This window comes from Acanthamoeba castellanii, assembly GCF_000313135.1.
Source record: "Acanthamoeba castellanii str. Neff unplaced genomic scaffold scf7180000084564, whole genome shotgun sequence".
Lineage (NCBI taxonomy): Eukaryota > Discosea > Longamoebia > Acanthamoebidae > Acanthamoeba > Acanthamoeba castellanii.
In genome coordinates, this window is record NW_004457617.1 from 94,806 (window position 1) to 108,083 (window position 13,278).

The window sequence follows — 13,278 nt, forward strand, 5'->3', positions numbered from 1 at the left end:
TGTGTGTGTGTGTTGGTGTGTGTGTGTGTGTGCGTCGTGCGCGGTACCGTCGGAAGGCGTTGCGAGTATCCTTGTTGGGCGCTAGGTCGTAGGGGGTCTTGCTGATGAGGCCTCGGATGGTGGGATCGGCGCCGTTGGCCAAGAGGAGATTCACCAGCTTGATGTTCCCGTCGGCGCTCGCTCGGTGCAGCACCGTCCAGTAGTGATAGCCGGGTATCTGCAGACAGGCCCGGCCTCTACAGTGAGCTCGTGTGACACACACACACGACACACACGACACGCACGACACACGCCGCGTGTCTCTTGGGTCCGTACCCGAGTGTTGATGGGTTGTCCCTTCTTCAGAAGCAGGTTTACGAGATCGGCGTTGGCCAGCTCGCATGCGACGTAGAGCGGGGTGAGATCGCTCGATCCGGCACCGATCAGCAGGTCGGTGTCTGGCGGGTTAGAAATCAAAAAAAAGTGTTGTGTGAGCAGCGTACGACGCACAACACACGCCACGCACACGCACGCGACTTACCAGCGACGCGTTCAAAAAGCTCTTCGATAAGGCGGGCATCGTTGGCGCGCACGGCGTCGATGATCTCCGCTTCCGCTCTTTGCTCTTCCTCTTTCCTTTCCTCGTCGCTTCGCCCTTCTTGGCTATGAGCGAGTGGTCGGTGGTCCACTTGCTCCACCCCGCTGGTTGTATCGGTCTCCGGGCTGCGTCATGTGCACAAAAGCAGTGCGCGATGTAAGCGATCGTGTGTGTTGTGTGTGTTGTGTGTGTGTGTTATGTCTATGCGCGAGAGGTGAGCGTACGAGGGCCTGGCGGGCGTTGTCGCCTGCGGGAGCACCGGTTCGACGACGGGGTCGTGCTGCTCTTCGTCTTCGATTTCGATGGTGGACAGGATCTCGTGCGCCTTCTGAATGGCGGTGACCGACGGCCGCTCAATGGGGAACGGAATTGACCGCAGCTTAGGATTCGCACCCTGGAAAAATAGAGGCAACCGAGCACATCAGCGCCTGACAAGAGGTCGTGCCGTGTGCGATGGGGTGCGTGCGTGTGCGGTTGTGCGTGTGCGTGTGCGGGTCGGTCAATGAGGTACCCGACCCCGTCCCTTCTTGGTGCCCAGAGGACTGCCCTCGTAGAAGAACATGTGACGATTGATGCCGCCGCCGGGCAGGTAGTAGAACACGAGAGCACTGGCGTCAAAATAGGGCTTCCACTTAGCTAGCAGCTCTCTTATTTCCTGCGCGAATCAATTTAGTGTGTTGTGTGTCGTGTGTGTGGACAGCAATCACTCGCCAGCGCGAGTGAGTGGTCGACGGTGGTTGCGGGGTGTGAGTAGTACCCGCTGCAATTGGGCCTCGTGGTAGCGTCGCATGAACGCTCCGGCCGACTTGGGTTTGTTGCCCTGGGCGTCGCGCGAAGACTGACTGCCGCCCTGCTTCCGGCGCACCGTGTACCGACGGTACGTCTGCCAGCCACGCAACGATGACATCGCATCATCATCGTCAGCTGATCAGCGCTGCACCCGACACCAGGGAGTAAGAAAGAAGTCCTACCTTGTGAGCGATGACCTTGTTGCCATCAAAGACAGAGCCGGCAAAGTAGCCGCCGCTGCACATGAGGTACACCCACACCCGCGAAGTCGCATCGCCCAGCCCGCGCACCACCTCCTGCAGCTGCGGGCTGTGTACAAATAAATACAAATAAATAAATCTAACAAGACAAATACAAAACAAATAATAACAATAATACAAATAAATAATATAAATAAATGGTTTGCAAAAGCTACCTGCCCTGCTCCTGGCTGGCGGTGAGACTGAAGTAGCCGTCCTCCAAGTCGCGTGAAGGCAGAATGGCACGCCAGAAGCTGATCACACGACCATCGCTCGTGGTGACCCGCATCCGTGGTCCCTTCTCGGGCCTGTTCCTCCGAGACTGGTTGCTGGCGGCTCCATCTTCGTCTTCGCTGCTGCTGTCACTACTCGCGTTTCCATACTCTGCATCGTCTTCGTCTTCGCCCTCCACGGATTGCTGGAGGAGAGATTCGTCGCGTAGCGCGGTGAAGGTGGCCTCATCGACCCTCGCCTGGTCGACCAGCATGCGTTGGAGGTTGAAGAGGTGCCACTCGCCCTTGAAGTGAGCCTGCTGGGCTTCAAGCGAGGAGAAGAATTGATCGCAGGTGCGGCAGGTGAGCCCCTTCTCCTTTGCCTCCTCCATCATCTGCCTTCGTTCCGCATCCTCCACATTCTCCTCCGGTGGGCAGGCATCCAGGTCCCCTCTCACTATTGTACCACCTTTCGCCTCCTTCTGCGCCATCTTTATGGCCATTCGCTGCCAAAATTGAGCAGGCAGATTGAAGAGGCTCGATTTCGTCCGCGATTGTCCCTGCATGATGTCGTGTTGTGTTGCAAGGGCCTCGCGCTGGCTGGACTCTGAGGTGCAGGTCGAATCGGGCTAGGTTTGTAATTGATCAAGATTTTTATTGTCCCCTGTTTTCTTCTTTTCTGTTTTTATTTTTCTGTGCGCAAGCCCTAAGAAATTGGCGGGAACTGGTACCAAATAAAACAAAATATAAATAAATAAAACAAAAAAGATTTGAGCGTAAAAGATGGCGGAGACGACCAAGGTGGCACTGGGACGAGGCGAGGTGGGGCGGGCCACCGACTGCAGAGAACATGCGCAAGAAGCTGGAGGCTGAAGGCTACTCGGTGTCCCAATACACGTACCCTCCAGGTGCGCGAGGCGACTCCCCTCTTCGAAGCTTGAGATCTGATGGGCGCGTATGTGCGTGTGCTGTACAGGCACCTACTTCGCTCCACACACGCATAAGGTGGAGAAGAAGGACGCGGTGGTGTCTGGTCGCTTCAAGATGACCATGTTTGGCAACACATTCGTGCTTGAGGCTGGGTACTGCCTGCTGGTACCATCCTCCTCCCTTCCACACTATCTAAGCTTCACGCTGCTTTCTGTCCTTGCCGGCCTGACAGCTCACAGGTCCCCGCCGGAGCCCTCCACACCGCCGAGGTGGTGGGCGATGAGCCTGTCGTGTCCCTGGACTCGAAAAAACACTGAACACGAGTAGTACTGTCTCTTCCCTGGCCGCCCTAGTGCGACCCTCTTGGAGTTGGCAACATGAAGAAGACCGCAGCACAAGCTCGTGGGTCTACTCGAGTGGCTCACTTCCGCGCGACGTCGCTGAGCAGCTTGCACTGGGAAATTTCAAGGTAGGCCTGGTGCGACGGAGGCAAAAGCGAAGGGAAATCCGCCAGGTCTGCGGCCAACTCGGCCATCTCCAAACCTCCCCCCCCCCAAAAGACGATACAAGAAGATGCCCCCAGGCCAACTACACCATTCCTTACTCTAACTAAAAGCACAACATCGACGACAACACGCACCACAATACCCACCGACCAACTCTCAACCAACTTCAGAAAAGAATGCAGAGACTCACCTTGAAGCAGGGCACCAGACGCATCATGATGACCACGAGCTTGGTACAGCGCCAGGCGGCGGTGCTGGGCGCGCGGACCGTGTCCTACGACACGGGCGACAAGAAGGGCAGGGTCATGTCGCTCGAGGAGGAGCAGCGGGTCGCGGCGCAGCAGTACAAGGACCAGCAGAAGCTCAGCCCCAAGCTCGACGACGAGACCGTGCGACGCTTTCACGAGCCCTGGCAGGGGGTCGAGAAGCGCGAAAGCGAAATGGCCGACGTTGAAGGGGTGCGTGAAGCTGAGGCAGGCTTGCGTGGGTGTCGTGTTTTTCTTGTGTGCGTGTCGTGCGGTCGACATTTGCGCGAATTCGGATGTGTGTGGCACGCTGTCTGTGGAAGCACTGCAGCTAAGTGGGTGGTGTGGTTGGTGGTGAGCAGATGGGCCTCAGCGAGAGCGCCACGGAGGCGATCGGGGAGGTGATGGAGGGAGCCGTGCAAGCGCTCGAAGGGACGATGCCCCTCAAGCGAAAGGGCGGGCCTGAGATCAAGCCCTAATGCAGCCCCAGCCATCCCAAACTCTCGTGTTTCACGCCAATAAACACAATCTTACAACAACCACGTGTCATTCTTGGCCAGTCGTCTCTTTCAGATGAAGGTTGTCGGGCGATACTCCACGGGTCCACTCCACTCCCTCTGCCGTGAGGGAAAGAACGAAGACGAAGTTTGGGGGGGGGTGATGAACAGGCTCGACCTGTTTCTTCCAAAGCAGGAATGATCAGAATGTTGCACATTCCGATTGATTGGCCAATGAGGCCGCTAGATCTGTTCTACCGGTTTTCGGCTGCTTTCTGCCTGTTGGGTGGAGAGTCTCTGACCAGGAACTCGCCCGAATGCCTGCGCTGTCCACTGATCTCCGCCACCTGCCACCAGTGCTCAGCGACGCGTCTGGCCGCTCCTCCAGTTCCAGGCTGTGTCTCACCCCTTCACCAGGATAAATAGAGCCCATCACCACCTTCTCTTTTTATTCAAAAAGAAACCAACATCATTCGGCAGCACGTCCTGGCTTAGCGCAGCAGCCATAACCACCACACCACCCTTATCACAGCAATCAACGCCTCTTCTCTTTCACCACCACCACCACCACCAACGTCAACATGAAGAGCCTCAGCAAGATTTTTAGCAGGCAAGCCCCCAGCGCAGGCCAGCGAAGCCTCTTCAACTTCTCTTCATCCACAGCCTCCGACCTGGCGCCGGGCCAGCGCGAGGGCATGAACGTCGTCCAGGACCAGCACAAGCAGGAGCACGGCAGCGGCGGCGAGGGCGGCAACTTCAAGCACATGTCCAAGACGGGCGAGCAGTTGTGGTCGCCGTCGTCTCTGGTGACCGGCGGGGGGGTGGGCGAGCCGGGCCAAAAGGAGGAGGTCAACGAAACCCCCGTGGGCGATGAGATCATCCACGCCTCTGCCGACCCGGCCAATGCCGGCACCATCGACGAACTGCAAGAGGAGGACTTTGCGGCCGAGGCCGACTGGAGGCGACTGGGCAACGAGACCGCGGCGGGGCCGTCGGTGTTCGACCACGAGAGGCCGTACCACATCCTGCACCAGGGCTACCACGGCCCGCCGCCCGAGGACAGCCACATTCATCGCGAGGACCTCAAGGACAGCGACTCCTCCTACACTCCCTAAAAACAAAACAAATGGGAAAGTAAACAACGGCACCTACCAACCAACCAACAATAAAACAAAGAGCTGAGAGCTTGCGCACTTCTTGTTGGGGGTCTGGGGTATGTTCTCCCGAACCGAAGCAGCCCTTAGAATCGGCCAATCAAGCTATCTTTGCGACATAGCCGGTTTACGGTTATTTTTTAATGCGCCATTTCTTATTTTACAAGCCTTTTTATTCTCTTTGTTTCGCCAAGAAGCACAGACAAGATGGGAAGCCTGTTCAATCTCGAGAAGCAGATGGAGGCCTACGCGCCCTACCACATGAACAAAATGTACACACACGCTCCAATCTCTTGTCGTCTCAGCTCTTTCCCAGTTGTATTTTACATATCTTTTTATCTGTAGAAATCAGTGGATCCACATCGTGTGCGTGCCCATCATCTTGTGGACGGCGCTGGTGTGGGTGGCGGGCGCGGTTGGCCCGCTCGTGCCCGGCCTCGACCTGAGCTTCGGCCACCTGCCCTGTGGTCCGTTCGTCGTCAACGGCGCCTTCCTCGTCATCACCGTCTACGCCGCCTTCTACGTCATCCTCGAGCCCGTCGCCGGCGTACGTCGCCGCTCCCTCTCCACCCCCTTCCCCTCGCCCCAACAACTCACCTCTGCTTGACGTGTGTGTGCGGTGCGTGCGGTGCGGTGTGCGCGCTTACTAGTCGCTGTACCTGCCTATCCTGTACGGTCTGGCCTACACGGCCACTCACTACGCCCAGACGGCGGCCAACCCCCACACCACCGCCCTCGCCATCCACGTGGTGTGCTGGATCCTCCAGGTTAGTCTATTGTTTGTTGCGTGTGTGTGTGTGTGTGTCGTGTGTCGTTTCTCTTTCTGCGTACTATGTGGTGCTTGTGCTGACGCTCCACATCGCTCAGTTCCTGGGCCATGGCCTTGCCGAGAAGCGTGCCCCTGCGCTCTTGGACAGCTTTGTGCAGTGTACCGCACCACCACCATCAAACTCTGGCGCGCTGGTGAGTGCTGACACACACGACACACGACCACACTTACACGACCACACACGACCACACACACACACACACACCACAGCGCTGGTGTTGGCGCCCATGTTCGTGTGGCTGGAGGTGCTCTTCATGCTGGGCTACAAGCCAGAGCTGCACAAGCGCATCGTCAACAGCGCCTCGCGCAACATCCTCGCCTTCAGGAAGGCCCAGCAGGCCAAGACCGCCACCAAGACCAAGTGATCTACCTCATGCCCAACATTTAATACTTAATTTAATAACACACATTTTATATGTCCATATTTTATTTCTATTATCTCTTTGATTCACTGCTTGGCGAAGTTCCAGCCGTAGAAGGGGTCGGAGGGTACTTCGACCGACACGACACGTGTGGGGCCACCAAGCCAGGAGGGCTTGCTGACCTCGAAGTGGACCAGCACGTTGGTGAACCCGCTCTCGACGTTGAGGCACGAGGCCGTGGGGTCGGACGCCAACAGCCGGAACGAGTTGCCGTACTCCCACACCGCTTGCTTCACGCCCAACGCGGAGTCGCCCAAGCCCGTGCCTGGCCACCACCCGCCAACGCCCAAGAGCGAGGTCAGGGCGCAGGCCCTAAAGGCCATTCAACAACGTTGTTGAATGACGTACCGCTGATGGAGAAGTAGAGAACGAGCTGGTTGTTGGGCTGATCGACCAACACAGTTACGTTGCCTCCCATTAATCTGCACACACGCGTGTGCGGTGATGAGTGCGCGTGCGATCGGGCATGTGCGGTCATGCATGAACGAACCCGCCGAGAACGGAGGCCAGATAGACCCCAGCGTAGCTGGTGAGGTTGCCTGGGTTGGTCGGCAGGGGCTGGAGCTCCCGCAGGCTCTGGTCGATGGCCGGCAGCACTTCGGCAATCGCCTCCGCCCACGGCATCACGAAACCGCTGCTCTGCAGAATCAATGCTGCACCACACGAGAAGACGTGGTTGTTGAAGATGGTGAGATGATATGATGATGGTGATGATGGTTGAAGATTTCGGTTGGCGCGACGCGCTCGGACATAAAAGTGGCCGGTACCAGTCTTGACCTCGGGAAAGAAGACGAGGATGGTGAAGTAGCCCGGCATGCTGCCGGCCTTGACGCGAACCCAGTAGGGCGGCAAGCCCTGGCCAAAGGCGCTGCTGTGGTAGACCTCGAACGGGTACCCATACGCCGTGGTCTGGCAGGAGGCGATCGTGGTGGTGAACCGAGTTAGCTCCTCGACAGCCAGATGACGCTGGGCGCTGGTGAAGAAGGTGGGTGCACCTGCTCGTCGTTGATGAACGACGAAGTGAGCATCTCGCGCAGCGTGCTTGAGTAGATGCCCAACGCGTTCTTGCGCTCGTCCTGGCCGACCATGAACAGCGACACCAGCTTGGCCAGGTCCTTCACCGTCGAGTACACCTGAACCCGCACCATCGCATCGTTGAGTCATCGGCATGTGGCCCCAGCGAGAGCGCGTGGGTGTGCCGTGCAAGGTACGTTTCCGGTCGGCCGTGCCCAGTTGAGGTCGACGTGCGACACAAACGAGGGGAAGGTGATGTTTCCGATCTTGCCCGGCGGCACCCGCTTGGCCATGTCGGACCACGCGCTGTAGCCCATGTACGAGCTGTCCATCCCTACGTATGCGCCGGTAGCGTGAGTCCGCGGAGCAAGACAGAATAGGGAGCTCGGTCAGGTGTACCGAGAGGCTTGAAGATGTGCTGGTGCACGTAGTCCTCGTAGGACATGCCCACGAGGGACTCCAGCGCGCGGCCGATGATCGCGTAGGCGCCGTCGGCGTAGTGGGGGTCCTGCCACATAGGCGCCGTGGGCTGGGCGCGACAATCGCCATCGAACAATCAAAATCACAATCACCGCCATACCACGCCTGATGAGCAAAGAACGCACCTGTTCGGCAGTGACTCGCTTCCAGGCCTCGGCGTTGGAGATGTCGCAGGCGTCGCCCAGAATCGGTTCCAGGAGGGTGAAGAAGTTGCATGGCGTCGCGCCCGTGAGCCCACTGCCAGCGCGGCCCCGCGAGGTTGGTTTGAAATAGGACCGAGACGGTGCGCGCGTTGGGTAGTACACGTACCTGGTCTGGCCGGCGAGAGTGCGCCAGGTGATGCCCGGGTTGTTCTTGTAGGGCGTCGGCCACGTCAGCTCGGGCACATATTTCTGCTCCCCCGATCGCAAGATCAGTGTGCATTGGTGCGTACACCCAGCATGCTCATGCAGCGGCGACGTACGCTGACGGGGTCGTCCAGCGAGAGCTTGCCCTGGTCCCGCAGCTGAAAGAGCATGAGATTGGTGATGAGCTTGGTGATGGACCCCACGCGGTAGATCGTGTTCTCATCGGCTAACCTGATCACCCACAACGACCACGACCACGTTGTGTGAGCGATCGGTGGCTGGGGTGGTGGTGTGACATCTGTGGTGGTACGAGGAGGGGTCGGAGGAGTCGACCAGGCCGTAGCCCTGTTGCCAGATGAGCTCCTGGTCGTATACGAGGCCCACCGACGCCGCCTGGATGCTCGCCGCTTCAACCAGCGAGCGGAACGAGGCGTCCATGTTCGCGATGGCCTTGCGCAGCCTATCTGGCATGTACTGAAAATTGTAGCACATCAGGCCAAATAGAAAAGGTGTGAACCAAGACAGATCTAGCTGTGTAATCAGGCCTGTGTGTTGATGGTGGTGAGTTCTTAGCCACGTACACGTTGGTTGATGAAGGCCTGACTCACTGCACGAGGGTGGGTGGGACACTCAGGCAGGGTGGAGCCGCGCTTGCTGAGGGAACTCACAGCGGCGGTGCTTTGGATGCGCGGTTCAAGCAACGCGCGGTGGACGTGTTCCCAGGGAAGGCCTGCGGTCTCCCGCACCACGCACCCTAGAGCTAGCAAAGCTATGGTCAAGGGGATCAACCGGCCCATTGTTGTAAGCCTCACGCGGGGCATGCAGCTGTTTAGTTGGTGTAAGGAATGAGAACTCTCCGGGTGGTTTGCACAAAACGCCGCGTTAGAAAACAAGCACGAAGATCACGCACTTCGGGCCACCTTCGGGCCGGGTGAACTGAACAGCAAAGCTCCTTTTCTGGTCGGAGATTCGTGAGAATAACGTGTGGCATGCAACAGACCAACGTAGCTAAACCGCAATCTTCGGCCAACAATGGTGGTTGGCACCAGTATCGAGCCACCGGCCTTTGGCCAGCCTCGCTATTTCCTAAAAATTTAGTTACGCTATTTTTCGTGCGTCGAATCCGTGTAATATCCGACCATTTGGCCAGATGTAATTTGGGAGGCCAACGCAAAACGAAAAGAGGGCCAGAGAGAAAAGAGCGAAGTGGCGTTGGTCTGCCCGCACAGGACACTAGGCAGCAAGTGGATGGAATACTGAGGAGGCGGGCGGCCTGCGACTTGTACAACGAATATCAAGTAGTCGAACTGTAAAACGATTTATTTTGGAGGAGGTCCGGGAGGTGGAGCTGTGGAGAGTACTCAAAAAAGGGACGCTTTATAAAACAACCAAACGCACTCGCGAGGGCGAAGAAGATCGAAGGCTTCGTTCTTTCGATTTAGCCCCCCCCCCCATCGTAGGAGCTAAACACGAAGCATAGGAGCGAAAACAACGCGAAGATGATGTCGTCTACGACGGAAGATGGAGCTACGGTGACAGTACGGAACCCGCTGCTCGTGGTGATGCAAGCCCAAGCGGAGAAGGAGAAGATAAGGGAGCGACGACGCAAGATTAGGGCCGAGCGACGGAAGGATCGCGAACGAAGACGAGGAACCGGCCAGGTCGGGGGCCACGTGCGCCCTACGACCTACACGCCCCCTCCGCCCCTCCTCATGCCCTCGGCATCTTCATCTTCTTCGAGCAACGGGGGCGTCTCATTCTCGAAGAAGAACGCGGACATCAACTACGACGTGAAGATCGTCGGACCCAAGGTCCCATGGGAGCACAAGGGCAGCAAGGCCCCCTCTTCATCTTCAACATCATCGACCAAGGGGCGAGGGATGGCGGCAAACGGGAAGGGCGCAAGCAACAGCGATTCGGAGGTGGGAACGCGTAGGGGCAAGGCGACCAAGGAGGAGATGGCCAACGGCAACGCCGCCATGTCCCCCGCCCAGCAGCTCCTCATGCGCATGTATCAAAAGAAGCAGCCGCAGCCGGTACGCTCCCCCCAATCTCCTTTCCTCTTTTAAGTCCGCTACGTTTTCGACTTTGATCATCTTCATCTTCATCTTTTTTTCCCTCCTTCTCCTCTTCTCCTCGTCATCGACCTTTGCATCTCTACACGAACGTTTCGTTTTGATTGTATTTGGCACTCGCTGACTGAACCGCGGTTGTGTTGTCGTTTCTTCTCGTGCGTGGCGATGATGGTGATGGTGATGGTGATGGTGATGACCGATCGCCATCACCGGCGAGCGCAGGGAGGGCCAAGGGGAAGGAGGAGGAGGCGAGCCGGGCGGCGGCAGCGGCGATGGTGGTGCAGCACAGCCCGCAGCAGGAGAAGCTGGTGGCGGAGGTGGCCAAGCGGGTCCACGAGGCGTCGGCAGAGGGCCACGGCGGCCATCAACAGCAGCGGACGAGAAGGAGGAACGAGGAGTACCTTGTCGAGAGCGACCTTCATGAGATTTGTGACTGGCTGGCTTCCCTCAAGCTACCCGTGCCGGACTACCTCGAGCCGCTGGTGATGGAGGGCTTCGACAACATGAACACGATCCGGCTGCTGCAGGAGGAGGACCTGATCAAGCACGTGGGCATCAACAAGACGGGCCACCGCAAGAAGATCATGTACTGGGTACACCGCAACCGACCAGAGGGCTACTTCGACATGATGAGCGACGGCGAGCAGGAGGACGACGACCAGGACGACTACAACATCATGTCCGAGCTCAACTGGTCCTCCAGCGACTCCTCGGCCGCGACCTGATGAATGGGCGGCGAGTCTCTACTACTCTACGCAGCGCGACCTCGACGACGTGCCTCTCCTTCATCACTATCTCCATCCATCTCTCCTCCGCTCTTGCTGTTTTGTACACTTGGCATCCAACCCGAAGCGTTGGGGAAGGCGCTGGGTTATACATTGTAATAAAGTAATCGATTACGGAATTATGCCCAAATGATCGCTGTAGATGGTAGATTGTAGATAGCAACACGAACACATGGGTGGATGGCCAAGCTTGTTTATTCAGGGGTCTTACATGCGCGAAAAACAGCGGACCTCCACAGAATCAGGCTTGCTGTAGAGGCAGGCAGCTTAGGCCGAAGTGGGCTGTGGTGGCGCAGAGATCTTGGCACCCTTGCTCAGCTTCTCGTCCTGTAACGCCGCAGCAATGAGGTGAGAGATTGTCACAATTTCCATCAATTAAATTATTCTGTACCTTTCGCTTGGGCACGGCAGACTTGCCGGCCTTGTCGGCGGTGAGGCCAGCCTTGGAGCTCAGGAAGCTCTTGTAGAGGGGCGAGTTCACGTCGTAGATCATCTTGTATGCGCGGTTGATTTGATTTTGGATTGATTGCGTGCAGGCGAGGAAAAAAGCAGGAAAGCCAGAAAATACAAACCTGCACAAATTCCGCAACAAATGAAATTCTGAATAAATGATTTTCTCAAGTGGCGCACGGACAGAGATCGGTGATGGATAGCCACCCCCTGCTTGCCGAGGCCGAGGAGGCCATCGCCACCAGCCCGCTGGTGACTGCGGTGTGGTGGGTGATGGTCTCCCTGCCCATGCCGCTGGTCAACTTCGTCCACAGCCTCTACCTGTGCTACTCGATGCGGCTGACCCTCGCCACCGTGCGCCCCCTGCCCTGGCTGCTGTCGCTGGCGCTCGCCATGGGCTCCTGCCTCATCGGGGCCACCACGCGCTACGTGCTGCTGGGCAAGCGGGCCGAATGGCTCGCCTCGGACACCGCCCTTCCCACCTACTTCCTGGCCTGGGTGCTCATCAACTCTTCTAATGTTGTCCCTGGAATACTGACTTCTCGTCCCGGCTACGTACCTACATCAACCTCAGCTTGCATCTTTCATCTTTAGTGATTGGCAGATTTCCTCATTTCCTTTTCCCTGCCATCTTGTGCTGCACGTTGGTGGTGGCTTGGCCAGCTCGCGATGACTGTGTTGGAGATGGTGCACAAGGCTCGGACCATCACTGGAGCCGTTGACCTCACCGTCAAGGTGCGCGCTCGCTCGACTTTGTCACCGTGTGACAATTCTGCCTGGTTGCTAGCAAGCGGGGAGCGTCGCTCACCCCTTCTTTTGCGTGTCTTGCCCTGCGCACGTCCAGACATTCGCCGAACCGGTCTGGGTGGGTCCGATTGTCATTGGCGCCCTATCTAGTACGCTCCCGCCCCAATTAGAGCCGCACTATGCGCGCACGACACACATGACACGCACGCACACGCACACCACTATCGTAGCGAACTCACCTTCACCACGCCCCGTCGTCAGGCTGCACGGGTAGCTTCTACCGGGTGATTGTCGAGCGCGTCATGCTCGGCGACAATGGCTCCACGGAGTTCACCAAGCCTACCATTCTGGGCCTCAAAATGGGCGTCTACCTCTCTCTCTTCTACTATTTCAGCACAGGTCCGCTCCCTCGTGTCGTGTGTCGTGTGTGTCGTGTCGTGTCGTGTCGTTTTGTGTTGTCTGACGCCATGATGTGTTTACATACGTAGATCCCTACGGTGTCTTCTTCAGCGCGCCCTGGTTATCGAAGGAGGTGGCCACGCTGATCATGATGTACTACCTCATCGCGACCGGACTGACCGTGGTCCTGCTGGGCCCCATCGCGCCCTTCCCCGTCAACCTGCTCGAGCGCATCCTGCCCTCGCACCTGATCGCCGGCCACCCGTTCAACGATCTCAACGTCCTGCCGCCCCCGGTCTACTACCCCGGCAAGGCGCGCATTGCCGAGGCCCGCGAGGCCATGATCAAGCGCCACAACGTGCTGCCAAGCTTGAGCAAGAGCAAGAGCAAGGCCAAGGCCAAAAAGTACGCCGACGAAGACGAAGACAAGTACGCCAACTACGCCAAGGAATTCAAGGAATCCATGGATGTGAAGGACGCCAAGGATGTGTAAGGCATTTTGGCCCGCGGCTATGCATCGGTTGTCTTTCGTGGGTGCGTTGCGTGCCGTGTGTGTGTGTGTGTGTGGTGCGCGTGTGTGG

At 57.9% G+C, this 13,278-nt stretch overlaps 8 protein-coding genes across 8 annotated transcripts in view; 6 read left to right on the forward strand and 2 right to left on the reverse strand.

Annotated features, from left to right (window-relative positions):
- ACA1_035590 (ankyrin repeat and zinc finger domain protein, putative) overlaps positions 1–2,209 on the reverse strand; it is a gene marked incomplete at both ends in the record, with an annotated part of 2,910 nt that extends 701 nt beyond the window's left edge. Inside the window, 8 exons of the mRNA XM_004348693.1 lie at positions 48–217; positions 316–437; positions 521–702; positions 802–971; positions 1,089–1,232; positions 1,335–1,460; positions 1,549–1,675; positions 1,782–2,209. Coding sequence (XP_004348743.1) covers positions 48–217; positions 316–437; positions 521–702; positions 802–971; positions 1,089–1,232; positions 1,335–1,460; positions 1,549–1,675; positions 1,782–2,209 — 1,469 coding nt within the window. The remainder of the gene's footprint in view (positions 1–47; positions 218–315; positions 438–520; positions 703–801; positions 972–1,088; positions 1,233–1,334; positions 1,461–1,548; positions 1,676–1,781) is intronic.
- A 458-nt stretch (positions 2,210–2,667) lies between these two features.
- ACA1_035600 (cupin domain containing protein) lies at positions 2,668–3,064 on the forward strand (the record flags this gene model as incomplete). The annotated part of the gene is made up of 3 exons (XM_004348694.1): positions 2,668–2,725; positions 2,794–2,912; positions 2,987–3,064. 3 exons carry the CDS (start codon positions 2,668–2,670, stop codon positions 3,062–3,064), a joined length of 255 nt encoding a protein of 84 aa, XP_004348744.1.
- Positions 3,065–3,429: 365 nt separating this feature from the next.
- On the forward strand, positions 3,430–3,977 carry ACA1_035610 (uncharacterized protein; the record flags this gene model as incomplete). The annotated part of the gene is made up of 2 exons (XM_004348695.1): positions 3,430–3,711; positions 3,861–3,977. 2 exons carry the CDS (start codon positions 3,430–3,432, stop codon positions 3,975–3,977), a joined length of 399 nt encoding a protein of 132 aa, XP_004348745.1.
- A 599-nt stretch (positions 3,978–4,576) lies between these two features.
- Positions 4,577–5,110, forward strand: ACA1_035620 (uncharacterized protein; the record flags this gene model as incomplete). Its single annotated transcript, XM_004348696.1, has 1 exon — positions 4,577–5,110. The coding sequence occupies one exon, from the start codon at positions 4,577–4,579 to the stop codon at positions 5,108–5,110; it is 534 nt and encodes a 177-aa protein (XP_004348746.1).
- Positions 5,111–5,356: 246 nt separating this feature from the next.
- On the forward strand, positions 5,357–6,343 carry ACA1_035630 (endoplasmic reticulum protein; the record flags this gene model as incomplete). The annotated part of the gene is made up of 5 exons (XM_004348697.1): positions 5,357–5,421; positions 5,495–5,696; positions 5,800–5,916; positions 6,017–6,077; positions 6,189–6,343. 5 exons carry the CDS (start codon positions 5,357–5,359, stop codon positions 6,341–6,343), a joined length of 600 nt encoding a protein of 199 aa, XP_004348747.1.
- Positions 6,344–6,426: 83 nt separating this feature from the next.
- On the reverse strand, positions 6,427–9,038 carry ACA1_035640 (betalactamase; the record flags this gene model as incomplete). Its single annotated transcript, XM_004348698.1, has 12 exons — positions 6,427–6,665; positions 6,749–6,822; positions 6,891–7,053; positions 7,168–7,366; positions 7,396–7,533; positions 7,612–7,748; positions 7,814–7,943; positions 8,020–8,131; positions 8,204–8,286; positions 8,358–8,472; positions 8,552–8,715; positions 8,823–9,038. 12 exons carry the CDS (start codon positions 9,036–9,038, stop codon positions 6,427–6,429), a joined length of 1,770 nt encoding a protein of 589 aa, XP_004348748.1.
- A 702-nt stretch (positions 9,039–9,740) lies between these two features.
- On the forward strand, positions 9,741–11,041 carry ACA1_035650 (SAM domain (Sterile alpha motif) domain containing protein; the record flags this gene model as incomplete). The annotated part of the gene is made up of 2 exons (XM_004348699.1): positions 9,741–10,277; positions 10,550–11,041. 2 exons carry the CDS (start codon positions 9,741–9,743, stop codon positions 11,039–11,041), a joined length of 1,029 nt encoding a protein of 342 aa, XP_004348749.1.
- Positions 11,042–11,746: 705 nt separating this feature from the next.
- Positions 11,747–13,190, forward strand: ACA1_035660 (uncharacterized protein; the record flags this gene model as incomplete). Its single annotated transcript, XM_004348700.1, has 5 exons — positions 11,747–12,049; positions 12,215–12,286; positions 12,396–12,447; positions 12,560–12,697; positions 12,787–13,190. 5 exons carry the CDS (start codon positions 11,747–11,749, stop codon positions 13,188–13,190), a joined length of 969 nt encoding a protein of 322 aa, XP_004348750.1.
- Between the last annotated feature and the right edge of the window lie 88 nt (positions 13,191–13,278).